Genomic DNA, 17,918 nt, shown 5'->3' on the forward strand with positions numbered 1-17,918 from the left:
CTCAGTTTGTAGGTTTCCTTTAATGTTCATGGGCGGGATATTCTGATCACCTCACCAAAGAGATCTAAATCACAAACCCAAATAACCATAATTTCTTAGATAACCTTCATCTTAAGGGCATCCCAGAAACAGACCGAAGGCTGCCAAAGAGCGAGAGCTACATTTTAACTCTGTTGTGTCAAATATATGTAACGTAGATAGTTTATCATCTCCGAACCTTACGCATTTTAACACCAGTAACAAGGTGGTTTGTTTAAACAGGTAATGTATATTTTGTTGGCTACTTTCAACTGCAGGTGCTGACAGTATTTGTGCATTGTTAGTTTAGTTGTTTTTTTACCTTTTGGGTTTTTTATTGCTTTTACACAGGCGGTTGATAAATGAGATTTCTAAATGTGATAGTTTTTGATAATTACAGCTTAAGTTAAATATTTCACACCATTCCATAAAATAATAGCTATTTATGTGCATACATGCAAATAATTTGGTTTGATTTCAAATAATTAATATAGTACAACATTTTTTAAAGATGCAGTGGTGTGCACTATTTATTATTCTAAATGCTCAGGCAGTTGAAGATGGTTTAAATGTTTTTCATTAAGACATCTTAAACTTTAGTTTAGGCACCACTTGATCATTCCATTACTTTTTATTAGGTTTTGCTGGCACATGTAACAATTGCTGGCATACTGACCACTAAATAGATTACATTACCAGCATCCTGCATTATTGCATTATCTTTTCCCTCCCAGAAAAGAGAACATAACTGCACTCCAGCTAACCCGCCCCCTCTATTCACAACCAATATTTTTCTTGTCCTACAACATTTTTGTGTGTAATGCCAATAACTAAATGCTAGCTGCCAGCAAAATTGATTAAGAGCTATTCTACTTACTACTTGAGGTTTTCATTTTTTTAAATTTATTTCATTGGCAAGGCAAACCGGATCACTAGATAAAAGCACATGTGTAGATTTGTATACATTTTTTCCCGGTATCAGTGAGTGTTTTCAATTTCTGTACAGCCTCAGCCATATTGTTTCCTCCCGCATTGGGCCTCTTACATTAATTAGGTTACATTTCCTTTTAGCTTTCCTATGTTTATTGCCATGATAGCTATCAGATCAATTCCCCACGAGTTGTTCTGGTCATATTTCAGTTTTGATATATTGGTGGTTTGTGTTCATAATTGTGGTGCAGTAATTGTCCACTAGATTGTTTTCCTCAGAGATTTTTCTTTTTATGGCATTTTAAAAAAATTGCAGTTTTTTTTCCTTCACCATTCAATCAACAGACTTGTGTAACAGATTTTGGAGGAGAATGCGCACAGTAATATTTACTGCGTTTGTTTTAAATTCGTTGTGTGGAACCATGTCATCATTTTGTTTGAGCAGTAGGTAAATGCCTATTTCCTTCTCCACTTTTGTAGGTCCGGAAGACCACAGCCAGCCAGGTATACGAAATGTTGCTAACCTACGATGAAATTGTAGATGCAGAAATTCTAGATGAGGTTATGGCCGTCCTTAGTGATGCCGCTTGGTAAGTCTGCCCTTTCTTCCATTCCATGAGTTTCTTGCAAAGTTTACACAAAAGGAGCTGTGAGTTTTGAGAACTTAAGCCGTTATACAATCCATGTTCCTATGTTTTCCACAAAACTTTATCAGAAACTTCAGGAGAAGGTTTCACTTGTCAGTTTTTGTATAAAATACATAAACTGCTAGGTTACTAGCCTGCGCACCCAAGGAAGCTTAAATTGGGAGATCACGTCCCTTACTCTAGGTTTGACTTGTTGTGATTTGGTAAGTCTTCTAGCTTTCGTAGCTGCCCATCAAGAATTTATAACTATAAATTAGCTCTTTCAATAAGTGGTGCACACTGCAGTAATTATTAGCTTGTAAAAGATCTAAAACCCATGCATGTGTGGACATCATCATGTTAATGAAAGAGATGTGGGCCCAGAGGCATCAAGGTAAAATCCGCTCGCAAAGGGGCAGATTCTCAGAATCTGCTCCTTTGCGACCGGTATTTTTGCATTTGGGATGCATCATCCCAAAAGCAAAAATCGCAAATTAAGAATTCGCTAAATTTCGATTACTTGTATTTAAGGAATCTCAAATTGAGATTCCTTAAATGCAATGCAATCAAAGTTAAAAAAATTAGCGATTTTGCTAATAGGAGTGGCAAATTACCATGAAGTTCAACTTTATGGTAATTTGCAAAAACTTTGGAAAATGCACTTTTGTGCATTTTCAAAGTTTTATGTTGCGCACACACATGCCCTAAGGGCGTGTGTGCGCAACACATGTGCACAGATCAATTTCAAGGGTGCAACAGGGTGTCCTTTGGACACCCCTGCACCCTTGAAATCGCATTCTCAATTTGCGATTCGCTAATTGCGATTCGCAAATTGAGAATGTTTTCCGATTCATTCCTATGGGATGAATGGGGGGGTATTCCTTAATTGCGACTCGCAATTAAGGAATTTTAAGAATTCTCTATTTTTTGAGCGAGTTCTTCTTGCATACCATTTTGCTATTCCTTATTAGCGATTCCTTATTTTTCGCTAATAAGGAATCACAAAATGGATGCTTGATGCATCTGAGGGTATGTCTCTGGTGAAGTTGTTCCATTACCGGAGTCTGGTTTTGATACCTCTTAATAGAAGTTCAAAGAAAATGGACTTAACTTCGAAGTTAATTTCTTAATTATTGTTTCTAATTCTAATAGATAGTATTTACATTTGATGGAGACCTGAAGGGAACAGCAAACCTCTATCTCTGCATTCTCTTTTACAATGTGGCATTGCGACCCCAATCTGTTAAAAGAAGCCAGAGTTGAAGCATCACAAGACTATAGTCGAGGGACAGTTGATGGGCTTTTTGAGCCTATGGTAGAGGAAACAGTAAAAGAGGGGGTCTTGCAGATAATGTCCATTGGGGTAGTCAGTGTCATTTGTTTTGAAACCTCTTACTGTTTCTACATATCATTAACCCTGTACCCCATACACATCTTGATGAAAGAAGCTGTAGAACTTTTAGTGAGTGGAACAAATCCTTGTTCTCAGACACAGCAATTTTTGTAAATTTGATATGAGGATTGTCAACATGTTGCACAGCAACAGAAATTGAAAATGGTACCTTTTCTTCATAGTCTTTGGTACTGCAAACTCTAGATTGGCTAGAGTCACAGGAAATTCTTGAGATTTACTGTAGGAGATGTCTACGAACAATTTGATGTCCTTTGAGTGGGCTCGGCCTCCCAAATCCTTACTAAGATTCAAGCTATGGTGGTTGCTCATCTCAACTGAAAAGACATTCACCTTTACTCCTATTTGGATGACTGGTTTCTGAAGAACAGTTTTCTGGATATTCTGTGATGGAATCTCTCAAGCACATTCCCACTTTTCAGGCTACATTTTTTGTAAATTACAAAAAGTGTCACCTAATTCCAGCTCACGTGGCCAAGTTCAAAAGAGCTGCATTTCCTCCGCAGGGGAGGTTTCTCAGTATTGTTTCAATGGTAGTGGTGTTCAGAAAGCATCAATCACAACTGCAAGGGCTTTGCTAAGTTTGCTAGGTCTTATGGCTTCTTGCAACTTTTTGCTCACAGTGGAACCTCTTCAGATGCCTTGGCCTCAGAAAACATTAGTACCAGATTATTTCCTTGGAGAGCTCATCAAGGTGGGCTTTTTAGTGCTTTTTGGGATCTTCAGAAAAGAAAGTTCCATATCAGTCTTTGTGATTTGATGGGTGTGAGGCTGAATGTCAAAGTCTTTATTCCATTCTGGGCAAGGAGATCAAGAATATGAATTTGCCATGTGTTGTGCATTTCCTGAACAAGCAAGAAGCTGTAGGGTCTCACCCTCTGTGTCGAGATCCAATGGAGCTTTTGTTTTTGGGTGCTAGCAGTAAAGGAATTGGTCCTTCAGCATTTCATCTCGGTGGGGAGAACATGTGGTAGACAATTATTTATTCAGGGCTTTGTTGGTCAATCACAAATGGGAGATTCATCAAGAGGTGCAATTACTGGTGTATTGAAACTGGATGTTCCCAGTAACAGATCTGCATACACACCAGAAGAGAGCATGCGGGAGAGAGTAACACAGGGCACAAGGGCCAATCACATGAGTGAGAAAGCAACATGGAGCGTGCGGGGTCAGTTGGTGTTCAGAAAAATGAAGCAGCACATGAGGAAGAGAGGTAAAAATCACATCCACTCTTATGGAGCACTAAAAGGAAAATGAATAAGTAGTTCACTAAAAGTGCACAGTGGAAGGATACAATTCATTCAAGCAAATGGATGATAAACAGGCTATGCACCATTGGGAGGGACAAACAGAAGATGGATTAGGCAAGCCATCGAATAAGAAGTAACCAAATGAGTGACCATAAAGACAACCAATGATAAGCAATGGGTGTTCTGTAAGCCCACTGTAAGTTTTTGGTAAGCCCACATTCTTTAACATCTCCTGTTTAGTCATAGCTAGACAAACATATACCTGTTAATGTATTGTCACAAAGAAGCTGGGAGGTCTGGGATGCAACACAGAGCAAACAAGGGAAATGGGGGGTGGGTGGGAGGGTGGTAGAGTGCAGCACACGAGGGGGAGAGCCAGGAAACACATGCACTGTCGTGGAGCACCTGATGAAAAAAATGGTTCCCTGAATGTGAGCAGTGGAAGGATACAAATCATCAAAAAAGGGACAAACACAAGAAGAGGAAGGAAAGCCTTCAAATAAGGAGTAAGCCAATGAGAAGGACAAGAAACGCAACTTGTGGTTAGCGGTTGGTGGGCTCTATGCCTACTGTACATTTTTGGGATGGTCCATAAGGTTTTTGGACAACAGCAATTAAAAGCTGGCTATAGGTGCGACCTAAAAATCGCTATCTACTCCCATTTGATCAGCCAATCAGAATTTCCTATATCAGAAAGCCTCTACACATCATGTAGGTGAGAGACGGAGTCATCTGGGAGTTCGATGGTGGAATATCTTTCCATAGGATTTCAAGTAAGACACGTATCCTAACTATTGAGAGCAGCATCGAGACAATTTATTGCAGTGTGTATATTATAAGTGTCTTTTTACCGCTCCAGGATAGTTATTTGTTTGGAGAAGGTATGCATATTACTGGAGGGTGATACAACAAAATTGGAAGCACGAATTCTCGTTTCTGCTGCTGGCTGTTGGAGTTCGCGTGTTTTGGCAGTGGTGAAAGTGCCAGTGTAGGAACCTTCGATGGTGTTGTCACAGACACAGTGCGCAATGTATCCGAGTAAAGGGTTTGTAGGATAGTAAAGCGTCCTGTTGGAGAATAAGCTTGTTGTGCCGCCACAGACCTCCGCCCTCGCCTCCAACATATGCTTTATATAGAGGAGGCCCCGTTGCCTGGTTCTCTTTTTAACACTGTGTTATACGCTCTCTCTTGACATGTTGAATGTTTCATTTCTCAGCGTGGAATGACGTTAAAGTTACAATTCCCAGAAACGAATAGCAGCTTGCTCTGTGGCCATATGGACACTTAGTAGAAGCGCGGGACTGAAGCTGTGCTCTCACGCTGGCTCATGATTTCACGCAGCTTGCACTTGGCAAAGGCGGCTGGGAGTGAGATGAGGGTAGTATTCTGTTTTTGCTGTCTAGTTCCACCCTAAGTGAAAAGCCACACGTGTTCAATGAAGTAATTATGAGTAATACTTTGTTATTTCCCTCCAGTGCCATCATACAGCATGCTGAACTGCTAATGCTGGGGCTTGAAGACGACTTTGCTTTGACAGCTTAATATAAGTTGTGGCTGGGGCATTTAAATACTGCTGTTGGGGGGTAATGCATTTTAAATTATAAAACTGCATTTTAAACTTCACTGAATAACCCCTGAAAAAGAGATCCTGCCAGAGAGCAAAGTTAGTAGATCACTGCAGTGTGTTAATGGAGGTGAAGGGGTGTGCCTGTCGGAATAACTCAAGATAACTGCCTCGACCTGGTGCAAGCCTGGAGCTAAAAAGGTAAATATTAGTCCAGTCTCATGTCTACCTTCCCAACATACTTACTGTTAAAAGGCATGGGACCTTCGAAGGGAAGGGAAGGGGAGCAGGTTCAGTGGATTGAGAGTGGTGCCCTGCAAGAGAACACATGGAAATTATAGGGACCGTGGCATAACAAAACCTTAAGAGTCCCCCTTCAGGGTACTGCGAGGGGCCGCCCTTGTGCAATCACCTCCCCAACTGCCATTTAGCCATTTTTTTTTAATTCAAATCATTTTTATGGAAAAAGAAAAAAGATACAAATACAAAGAAAAATACATACATGAGATAACGGAAATAAAGGAATTGAAACAAAAGGAAAAGAAATGAAATGACAATATAAATGGGTCAGACTAAAATAATACATACAAGTTGATTAATGCATACATGTTGGCGTACTCAAGTGCCTGTTGATTACACCCAGTGTCTACATGAAAGCCACATGATGAGAAAACAGCAGTCAACGAAGATATCTGTTACAAGTGACCGTATAAATAAGCAGTGTGGTTATATACAATCCGGTGAAGTTACAATGAAATTTCATATATTACTACAATAGGATGGATTCACGGAGGGTCAAATAAGAATGATGAGGCGTCTAGGGACTTCCAGAGTTTCCTGGTAGTCTTACGCCAAGAAGAGGTATGGAGGGCCTAGTTGTCCACTCCTCTCAAGAAGGACAGCCACTCTTGCCAAATTCAAAAGGATACATCCTTTGCATTCTTCCATTTGCATAATATGACTTTACAAGCTAAGGTGAGCAAGAGATCCATCAGGTGCTGGTCATTATCGTTGACTAGTGTTGGATCTAGGACGCCTAATAAAATATATGAAAATTCTCTAGGGAGATTGATGTTGAATATGTGTTCTATACACTTATACATTGTATCCCAATGAAGCTGTAAGGTGGGGCAGGTAAAGAGCATATGAGCGAGGTCTCCAACAGCGGAGTTCGCCGCGGGTGACTGCCTCTGTATTTTCTGCCTAATTGTATTTTCGCCTTGACTCTTCCTTGTGCACCTCATATTCTGTATTTTTGTATTTTACATATTCTGGTTTCGCTCATTGCGCCCCTCGCCCTCTATACCCCGCCCCACGCTTCCCGCTGCTGCTCCCCGCCCAATTTTGCCTTCTGTGACCCTTCCCTCGCCCATTTGCCGCCGCGCTCCCAGCTGCTCCTCCCTCCCACTTCACCTCTTATGGAGGCCGCCGTCCGAAAGCGCAGCGGGCGCGCGGCCGGCGTGCCGAAGGCAAGCCCGTCTGCGCCTGTCCACGCCTGGACCGTGCCCAGCGCCAGACCCCCTGGCCCACGCCGGTGCCAGGGCGCCCGACTGAGATACGGCACCACCACCCTCAACGCACTCAACACCGGACGACCACCCGCCTGCTACCGAGGAACCCCGAAGCGAACCCACGGACCCTTCACCTGCAAAACCTGCAAATTCACCTGCCTCCCAACCTACACCCCGCCCATCGAACCCAGCAACAACAACAACCACCTCAAGTGCATCCTCGTCAACACCCGCTCCGTCCACAAACACGCCATCGAACTCTGAGACCTCCTCGACACAACAGCACCAGACGTCGCCTTCCTCACGGAAACCTGGATGAACGCGTCCTCGGCCCCCAACATCGCCATAGCCATCCAGGATGGCTACAAGATCACCCGGAAGGACCGCATCAACCAAACCGGAGGAGGAATCGCCATCATCTACAGGAACACCATCAACGTCGAAGACACACTCTCCACCGCTGAACACCTACACTTCCAGATCCGCACCGACCCCAAAACCACAGTCAGAGGAACCCTCGTCTACAGACCCCCGGGCCCATGCACACAATTCAGCGAAAACATCGCCGACTTCGTCAGCCCGCATGCACTAACCTCACCGGAATGCATCCTCCTAGGGGACCTGAACTTCCACCTAGAGAACAACAACAACAGCAACACTACCACCCTGCTCGCCAACCTCAGACTCAAGCAACTGGTGAACACCCCCACCCACTACGCCGGCCACACGCTGGACCCCATCTTCTCCGCCAGCAACCTTGTCTCCTTCAGCCACTCCACCGGACTACAAGCTGCATCCATTTCACCTTCAAGAAGACCACAGCACACCCCCGCACGCTACAGATCCCCCACAGATGCTGGAGCAAAGTCACAACAGACCAGCTCACCACATCACTGAGCCAGAATCCACCAGCCGTCACCCCGACACCAATGACGCAGCTCACAATCTCACACAGTGGATCACCAACTGCGCCGACAACCTCGCGCCACTGAAGAACTCCCCAGGCAAGACCACCAACAGAAAAACGACATGGTTCACCGACGCCCTGAAAGACTTAAAGAAATCATGCCGCTCGCTCGAAAAAACCTGGCGCCACGAACGGACGACAGAAAACATGGCAGCTCTCAAGAACGCCACTCGCGAACACTACCAGCTGATCCGCACCACCAAAAGAACATCATTCAAAGAGCGGCTGGACAACAACACTCACAACAGCAAGGAACTCTTCAGCATGGTAAAAGAGCTCTCCAACCCCAACGCCAGCAACAACGACATCACACCATCACAACACCTCTGCAACTCCCTCGCCATGTTCTTCTACCGCAAGATCGCAGACATGCACAACAGCTTTGACACCCATACCCCACCTCCAGTAGCCAAACCAACGACCCCCACCCTAAGCGACTTGTCCCCCATCAGCACAGAAGACAACGCCCACGTCATGAACACCATCCACTCCGGCTCTCCCTCCGACCCATGCCCCCACCACATCTACAAGAAAGCAGATGCCATCATCGCACCCCACCTCCCGAATGTCATAAACAACTCCATCGCACCAGCCACCTTCCCAGAGAGTTGGAAGCACGCAGAGATCAACGCCCTTCTGAAAAAACCCACAGCGGACCCTAAGGACCTCAAGAACTTCCGCCCCATCTCTCTTCTTCCCTTCCCGGCTAAGGTCATCGAGAAGACCGTCACCAAAAAGCTGACTGCATTCCTCGAGGCAAACAACTCGCTCGACCCATCCCAGTCCTGATTTCAAGCCAACCACAGCACGAGACAGCCCTCATCGTAGCCACCGACGACATCAGGACCCTGATGGACAACGGGGAGACAACTGCCCTCATCCTCCTAGACCTCTCAGCCGCCTTTAATACCGTCTGCCACCGCACCCTAACAACCCGCCTCTACAACACTGGAATCCAAGGAAAAGCACTGGACTGGATCACCTCGTTCCTCTCCAACAGAACCCAGAGTATCTGCCTACCGCCGTTCCGATCCGCGGCCACCAAGATCATCTGCGGCGTACCCCAAGGCTCCTCGCTCAGCCCAACCCTCTTCAATATCTACATGAGCCCTCTCGCCACCATCACAGGCAACCACAACCTCAACATCATCTCCTATGCCCACAACACCCAGCATATATTCTCCCTCATCAAAGACCCAACCACCGCCAAAACCAACCTCCAGGAAGGAATGAAGGAAGTCGCAGAATCGATGAAGCTCAGCCGGTTGAAACTGAACTCAGACTAAACGGAGGTGCTCATCCCCGGACAATCCCCATCCGCCTGGGACGACTCCTGGTGGCCCACTGCGCTGGACACCGCACCGTCACCCACGGACTACGCACGCAACCTGGGATTCATCGCTCACAATGACCAAACAAGTCAACGCCATCTCATCCTCCTGCTTCAACACCCTGTGCATGCGCCGAAAGATCTTCCGGTGGATCCCCACAGAAACCAGGAAGACGGTCATGTAGGCCCTTGTCACCAGCCGACTGAACTACGGGAACGCCCTTTGTGAGTAGCGCGCTCTATAAATTTATTGATTGATTTAATCTCCAGATGGACTGACGACTGGACGGTTTTATGTTGGATATGGAGAGCGAGATACAGGAATGATCTGATACCACCCTGGGTTCTATCGACGTCTCCACGATTCTTAAGGTGGCATTACTTGTGATAAATAGATAGTCAATACGTGTGTAGGAATTGTGAAGTGGTGAATAAAAAGTGTATTCCCTGCCTGGGAACAGAGGTTAGTAAAGGCTTTATGGGACTTGTTGCTGCGATAAGTGCATCTTAAGTCCCTGTCTAAAGCTGGGTCTAAAGGTAGATTAATGTCTCCCGCTTGGATATGCATAACCGAATCAGGGATGGGTTCAATCTATTTAGTTAGACCGTTCCAGAAGTCCAGCTCGCTAGTGTTGGGAGCAAAGATATTGGTGATATAGAACTCCGTGTTGTCCTTAATCAATTTGGTTGTGACCCACCTCCCATTAGTGTCAGCTGTGTATGTTCCTATCTCAATGTTTGATTTTTTCGCTATGAGGGTCAGAACACCGTTTTCTTCCCTACTGCATCAGAACCTACAACTTCACTGTAAAATCTATTTCTGACTATTGAATTGTTTGGCATCGATCTTTGTTTCTTGTAAAAGAACAACACCCCCTTTCTGTCTCTGGAGATAATCCAAGATCTTTCTTCGCTTAACCGGATGGTTAAGACCTTTAACGTTAAGCGAGAGTATTTTCAGGTTATTCAGCACAGAAGTCCCTAAGGGGGTTTTGATCGTGGTGTGAGACATCATCGGTGTGTCTTAATTATGATCCAAACTAGATCAGTATCACTGCTGCTGTTGAGGTCACTGAGCTCTCGTCTCATGTGAGCTGTCAGCATGTACAAGACGTGTTTAGAGGTATAAAACCGTGGAATATCAACTACGCTGTTGGTGTGAACACTATTAGTGAGTCTTATGTAACTACTGAACCGCATGTGCCATATGCACCGCATGTACCATGGGATCCAGCGTATTTGACCCAAACAGATATGTTGTGTTACACATTGGTCCATATTGGTAGACGATTGAGTGCTGGAGCACCCTCTCGGTATGAGACACGGGGCCATAGTTATACAATGGAAATTGGCACTTGAGCAAAGAAAATAATAACATACAGACAAAAGTAAGCAAAATGTATTAGCAATACATAAAAATAACCACGTTGAAGTCAGACCCGTACCCATCCCACTCCTCCCTCCAACCCCACCCTGAAAGAAGCTGGTAGACATGGTGACAAAAGGGAAAATAGCTCCCCTCCCATGGCAATGAACAAAAACATGGTGGACTATTGAGTTTAGCCCAATATTCAGAACAATGGATGCTAAATGTGTAACTATTATTAGCTAAGTAACTAATGTTAACTAATGTTAACTAAATGTGAGGCAGACATTGACATGGTGACATGGTGACATGGTCTAGAAGAGGTACCTAGCCTGTCACTGTCATTTCTCTGACTGCTAGACTGACAAATATAAGATTTAGCGTTAGTATGATGTTCACGTATAAGTGGGAGACTGTCTGATCACACATGAGTAGGAAACAGGGACTAACGTTGTCCCTAACTAGTATTGGTCCTACATTAAAAAGTCTGCAAAAATATTTCAAGAAATAGTGAAACGGCTCCAACCAAACACAATTCTGGACACATCACATAGTAGTGAACCCTAGCCATTTAGGGCCAGATGTAGGTAAATCCGATTTACCGACTCTTAAATACCGACTCATACCGATTCGGTATTTAAGAGTCGGTAAATTGGAAGGAGGCAGATGTAGGTAAAAAATTACCGAATCTGTAAGAGTCAGTATTTACCGATTCTGTAAATACCGAATCTGTATTTCCCATTGATTCCTATGGGCCTTGAAGCCCATAGGAATTAATGGGAAATACAGATTCGGTATTTACAGAATCGGTAAATCCCGAATCCTGCAAGGGTGCAGGGGGGGTCACTTTGACACCCTCTAGCACCCCAATTCCGGACTTGTGTGCCATGTGGCACACAGACATGCCCTAAGGGTATGTCTGTGTGTCACATTGCACATGTGTGCATGCACAGATGTGCATGCACACCTGAATTCGGTATTTTACCACCCAATAGGATTGGGTGGTAAAATACCGATTTTTAAGGGCCTGTGGCACTCTTAGGAGTGCCACCTACATGTGGTTTTTCCGAATCGGTAAATATACCGATTCGGTAACTTTACAGAATCGGTAAAATATAGGCCCCCTACATCTGGAAACCCTAATATCGGACGGTAACGGCCGAATTCGGCCGTTACCGACCGGTATTAGGGCTCCTACATCTGGACCCTAGTGATGAAATTTTAGATGGAAAATCCACGGCCTGCAGCGAAAGCATCAGTTATTGTCGTACTCACAGATATCTCGTCCAAAAGTTTGAAGACCTTTCAAAGGAAGGACCTAGTTGAAAATATGCCAAGACATTTCAGGCAATTGTGAGACATTTCAAGTAATTGCAAGACAGCTACAACAAACATAATTAAGAATACAGTACAAAGTAGTGAAGGCACAACCATGTAGGCCATGTATTGAGGCCATTTTAGAAGGATACTCATGTGTTTTGCAGCGGAAGGACCAGGTGTTGTCGTGTCCATAGAAAGTTCCTCCTAGCCATCTAGGAATCTTTTAAGTCTCTGGGGATCTGTAAAAACCTGGGGAACTCCTCGGATGACCACACCGAACCTTGCTGGGCCTGCAAAACCAAACTGGTAGCTTAAGGAGTGTAATCTGGGTCGAAGAGCAAGAAAGCCTTTTCCTATGTCTACTGTCTCCTTACTGTAGTCCTGAGAAATGAAGATTTTACTGGAATTCCATAGGATATGGTCGTTTTTACGCATGAAGGCCAAGATCTGTTCGACATGTTGGTAACGCAGGGGCTTGCATAAGATTGGTGTGGACCTTTTTGGTTTGGAGTGATTCTGGAGGGAACCCTGTGAGCTTTGTCAAATTCAAGTGGCTGGTGGAAGGTTAGGTTAGTTGCTTGTGAGAACCAGGATTCTAGGAAGGCGATGCAAGAACTAGAGGTATCCTCCGAACTCTCTGGTATTCCAAAAATGCGTAGGTTTCCTCTCCAATTTCTGTCTTCAAGTTCAGATAGCCTCCTAGTCAGGGAATTCGTTGTGGTTGATACATTTTTGAGGGATTTGCAAACTTTGTCTCAGTATCTTCTAGGTGGCTTATCCTGGCCTCCGTTTCGGTTAGCCTGGAGTTGGTCTGATATCCTTTCTGATTGCTGAAATTTCTTCTTTTGTAGACTTCGCCAAGTCATGTACTTCTGCTAATTTATTCAGTATTACGTCCATTGTAGCATTAATGTCGTTTTTACCTTTTGTGGGTGACTCAGGATTTGGTGGGTCCGCTTTAAGCCTCTTGAGGTTTTTTGCCTGATGTACAAGCTGCGTGAGCCGGGTCGTGTTGCTAGCAGTACACTTTAGGAAGGAACTGTATACCGTTAGCACCTGAAAGTTGGACAGCTACTCCTTGGATTTAAATGGTTGAAGATAGTGGCTAAAAGGGAGAATACCATCCAGATAGAACTCAGTACTAGTTAGATGAGCCTTCCATATAGGCGACCATCTTAGGGTCAGGCAAGGCTAGTGTTAGAGATAGGCATCTTAGGTAGTGGCCAGTTTAAGACCAGGCAACAAGAAAGAAGATGTAAAAGTGAAGCACTTTTCAGGCAGAGAACATCAACCTCAGTACACAGCAAAAGGGCATTGATGACTTGCACAGAACAGTCTGCAGCCGACCAACATATGACATTTGCCAATTGAATGATCTCCAACAACACAGTACATATTCACACCAATGTGCTATTCATAAACCAGCATTGAGTTCTAATGTGACCCCCAGTAGTGGCACAAGTAGCGCTTTTGCAGATGTGTGGCACAGGATTAAACTTCTTGTGGGAACCTTCTTGTAGGAACCTCCTGCTGATCAGATTGTCAGACCTCTGTTGCTGTCCATTGGCATGATCCTTATCATCACTGTGACTAGAGAGGCCTCAGAGCATGAGAATACCATACTTATGAAGCAAGGAGCCTAAGGACGCTGTTTCTATATTTCTATATCAAGAACATGCTTGCAGCCCTTATCTCTGGAAAGTGCTGGTTGCACCCGCCATTTTGTATTTCTCTCTTATTTGCGCAGCCCTGGTGATCCGATTACCCCAAAATGCCAACGCTATGAAATAAGCCTCTGGGTGTAAGTGTAGGCTGTTTTATACTAGTTTTATACTATTGTGGAGGCAGTAAACACTGAGTATGGTGCCAGTAAACATTGCCGCCGGGGACCTCTGTTAAGCACCTAATGCGCCCGTCAATTTGAATTCAGCGCGCGATCGCCCGATCGTCACACAGAGCCTCAGATGTAAAATAAACCGCCTGGCTGCTAGCGCCGCTTTGTAGGCTGATTTATACTTTGTATGGTGCCATAACACTTTCGAAGGTGTCATTAGACCGCATCCTGGACCTCAGCTAGGCGCCGATCGCGCCCGCCATTTTTGCTTAGGCTCATGCATTGTCTAAGGCAGAGCTTTCCAAACTGTGTGTCCCGACACAGTACTTTGTCACCTGCAAGTGGTGGGTGTGTCGCGGGATGACACCACCGGTATTAAGGGCACTTACTTCTAATTAAGAGGCCTTCCTTTGAAAGAGTGTCTCGGAGTCTTCCGCTGCAGCGCGGACTCCGAGACACTCTGCTCTATGGGGGCCGGCGATTCACAACAAAGCCCCATTAACAAGTAAATGGTCTTTTAAAGACCTGCGAAGTACTCCGGTGTAGCTGTGTGTGTGTGCCCTGTAAGCTGGGGTGAGGTGACTAAGTATGGGCGGAAAATCCGTTCCGCTCGCGGATTTTGCGGATTTTCGGTAAATTCGCAATCCGCGAGATTCGCGAATTTCCCGCCAAATCCGCGAGCAGCGGATTTTATGGCTTGCTGGCACTGTTCGCGTGAGTTCGCGGCTTCCCAGTTCAACTTCGCGCCCCGCGAATAAGCGCTAAATTGCAGAAATACGATCTTAGCAAAACTGAAACTACTTACCAGGTTCAAACGTTCAAGCTCATCATTAGTAGCCATTTCCTGTAGTGCTTCCTGAGGGGCCCCTCCAGAGTTCAGTTGCCTACTTGCAACTATTATGTGACCCTGCTCTGACCCTCAGAATAGTTACACATATGCCACAAAGGTCCTGAATTACAGCTAAGGGAGACAAGCAGGAGCCAGGCTGGAAGTTCAAATCCAGTGACACATTAATCAGCCCCTAATTCATTATTGTCAGTTGGGGCAGGGCAGGTGTTGTAACTAATTTTGCAACAATGAAAGCACTTAGCAAGTGCAAAAGATCACTAATCAGGAAGCACTAAGGAAGCAGGTGCCAGCTAAAAAAATATTCTGTGACACATTAATCAGCCCCAAATTAATTCAGGTCACTTGAGGCAGGGAAGGTGTGCTTTGCTTTGCCACAATAATGTACACTGGACAACCAGAGGGTGCTGTGATGAAACAGAGGGTGGCATGGGTGAGCCAGAGGGTGGCATGGGTGAACCAGAGAGTGGCAGTGGTGACAGAGGGTGGCAGTGATGAAGAAGAGTGTCCCAAACAGGCTGGACACGTAGAAACAACAAGTTCGCAAAACTTGCGACCCGACAGGTAAGTTCGCGTTTGCGAAATTGTACAAAAACCCTCGCGAACTGGCAGAAACCCGCGCGAACACAAAAAAAAAATGTTCGCGAGAATTCGCGGATTTTGCGGATTGCGAGTTCGCAAATCCACAAAATTTGCGAACGCGATATTCGCCCATGCTTAGAGGTGACAGAGGGTGACAGGCAGAGGGAGGGAGGCAGGGAGACAGGCAGAGGGAGGGAGACAGGGAGAGAGACAGGCAGAGGGAGGGAGACAGGCAAAGGGAGGGAGACAGGCAGAGGGAGGGAGACAGGCAGAAAGAGGGAGACCGGGAGGAAGACAGGCAGAGGGAGGGCGACAGGGAGGGACACCAACAGAGGAAGGGAGACAGGGAGGGACGCAGGCAGGAGGGAGACAGGCGGAGGGAGACAGGAAGAGGGAGGGAGACAGGCAGAGGGAGGGAGACAGGAAGGGAGACAGGCAGAGGGAGGGAGAGAGGGAGACAGGCAGAGGGAGAGAGACAGGCAGAGGGAGAGAGACAGGCAGTGGGAGAGATACAGGCAGTGGGAGAGAGACAGGCAGTGGGAGAGAGACAGGGAGGGAGAGAGACAGGCAGTGGGAGAGAGACAGGGAGAGAGAGAGACGGGGAGGGAGGGAGGGAGACAGGCAGAGGGAGGTAGAAAAGGAGGGAGACAGACAGAGGGAGGGAGAGAGGGAGAGAGACAGGCAGGGGGAGAGAGACAGGGAGAGAGACGGGGAGGGAGAGAGGGCGGGAAGGAAGAGAGGGAGGGAGACAGGCGGAGGGAGAAAGACAGGCAGAGGGAGGGAGGGAGAGAGACCGGCAGAGGGAGGGAGACAGGCAGAGGGAGAGAGACAGGCAGAGGGAGAGAGACAGGCAGAGGGAGGGAGACAGGCAGAGGGAGGGAGACAGGCAGAGGTAGGGAGACAGGCAGAGGTAGGGAGACAGGCAGAGGTAGGGAGACAGGCAGAGGTATAAGTCAGGCAGAGGTAGGGAGACAGGCAGAGGGAGGGAGACGGAGAGGGAGGGAGACGGGCAGAGGGAGGGAGGCAGAGAGGTAGACGGGCAGAGGGAGGGAGATAGTCAGAGGGAGGTAGACAGGGAGAAAGACAGGCAGAGGGAGGGAGACAGGCAGAGGGAGGGAGGCAGGCAGAGGGAGGGAGGCAGGCAGAGGGAGGGAGACAGGCAGAGGGAGGGAGATAGGCAGAGAGAGGGAGACAGGGAGGAAGACAGGTAGAGGGAGGGCGGCAGGCAGAGGGAGGGCGGCAGGCAGAGGGAGGGCGGCAGGCAGAGGGAGGGAGACAGTCAGAGGGAGGGAGACAGTCAGAGGGAGGGATACAGTCAGAGGGAGGGATACAGTCAGAGGGCGGGAGAGAGGAAGGGAGACGGGCAGAGGGAGGGAGAGAGGGAGGGAGACAGGCAGAGGGAGGTAGAGAGGGAGAGAGACAGGCAGAGGGAAGTAGAGAGGGAGAGAGACAGGCAGAGGGGGAGAGAGAGGGAGAGACAGGCAGTGGAAGAGAGACAGGCAGTGGGAGAGAGACGAGGAGGGAGAGAGACAGGGAGGGAGAGAGACGGGGAGGGAGGGAGGGAGACAGGCAGAGGGAGGGAGAGAGGGAAAGAGACAGGCAGAGGGAGGGGGGAGGGAGGGAGACAGGCAGAGGGAGGGAGAGAGGGAGAGAGACAGGCAGAGGGAGAGAGAGAGGGGGAGAGACAGGCGGTGGGAGAGAGACAGGGAGGGAGAGAGGAAGGGAGGGAGAGAGACGGAGAGAGAGATGGAGGGGGGAAGCAGAGAGGGGGGGAGGGAGGGAGACAGGCAGAGGGAGGGAGAGAGACAAGCAGAGGGAGAGAGAGAAGGAGAGAGACAGGCAGTGGGAGAGAGACAGGCAGTGGGAGAGAGACAGGGAGGGAGAGAGGCAGGGAGGGAGAGACCGGGGAGGGAGAGAGAGATGGGCAGGAAGAGAGACGGGGAGGGAGACAGGGAGGGGGAGAGAGGGAGGGAGGGAGGGAGGGAGACAGGCAGAGGCAGGGAGACAGGCAGAGGGAGGGAGACCGGGAGAGAGGTAGAACCCCCCAAACTCCCCTCGCTACACTGCCTTACTGTGTCCCAAAATGATGCATCTCTGAAAAGTGTGTCCCCAACATGAAAAGTTTGAAAACCTGTGGTCTAAGGGCCCGTTATGTCCGGTGATCGGGGCTCGACGAGCCCACTTACTGTTCTGGGGGTCGGGTGTTTTCCGGGTCACCTCAGCGTGTGAAGCCTCAGCTGCAGCGATTCCTCCGTTGTTCCTTCTTATGGTGGGTGGATTCCGGCGCGAGCGGCAGGAGCTCGGTGAGTGGGCTGAGTTATTCCCTGACTCTGTAGACGCACTGGAGCACCTCCAAAAGCGG

General features: G+C 47.2%; 1 protein-coding gene across 3 annotated transcripts in view; it reads left to right on the forward strand.

The window, feature by feature from the left end:
• TBCD (tubulin folding cofactor D) overlaps positions 1-17,918 on the forward strand; it is a 2,218,561-nt gene that overhangs the window by 2,156,069 nt on the left and 44,574 nt on the right. For all 3 annotated transcript variants that reach the window (XM_086930600.1, XM_086930601.1, XM_086930602.1), the window contains one exon: positions 1,429-1,538. In XM_086930600.1, the coding sequence (XP_086786726.1) occupies positions 1,429-1,538 (110 nt within the window). The remainder of the gene's footprint in view (positions 1-1,428; positions 1,539-17,918) is intronic.

Source organism: Lissotriton vulgaris, chromosome 7, assembly GCF_964263255.1.
Source record: "Lissotriton vulgaris chromosome 7, aLisVul1.2, whole genome shotgun sequence".
Taxonomy (NCBI): domain Eukaryota; kingdom Metazoa; phylum Chordata; class Amphibia; order Caudata; family Salamandridae; genus Lissotriton; species Lissotriton vulgaris.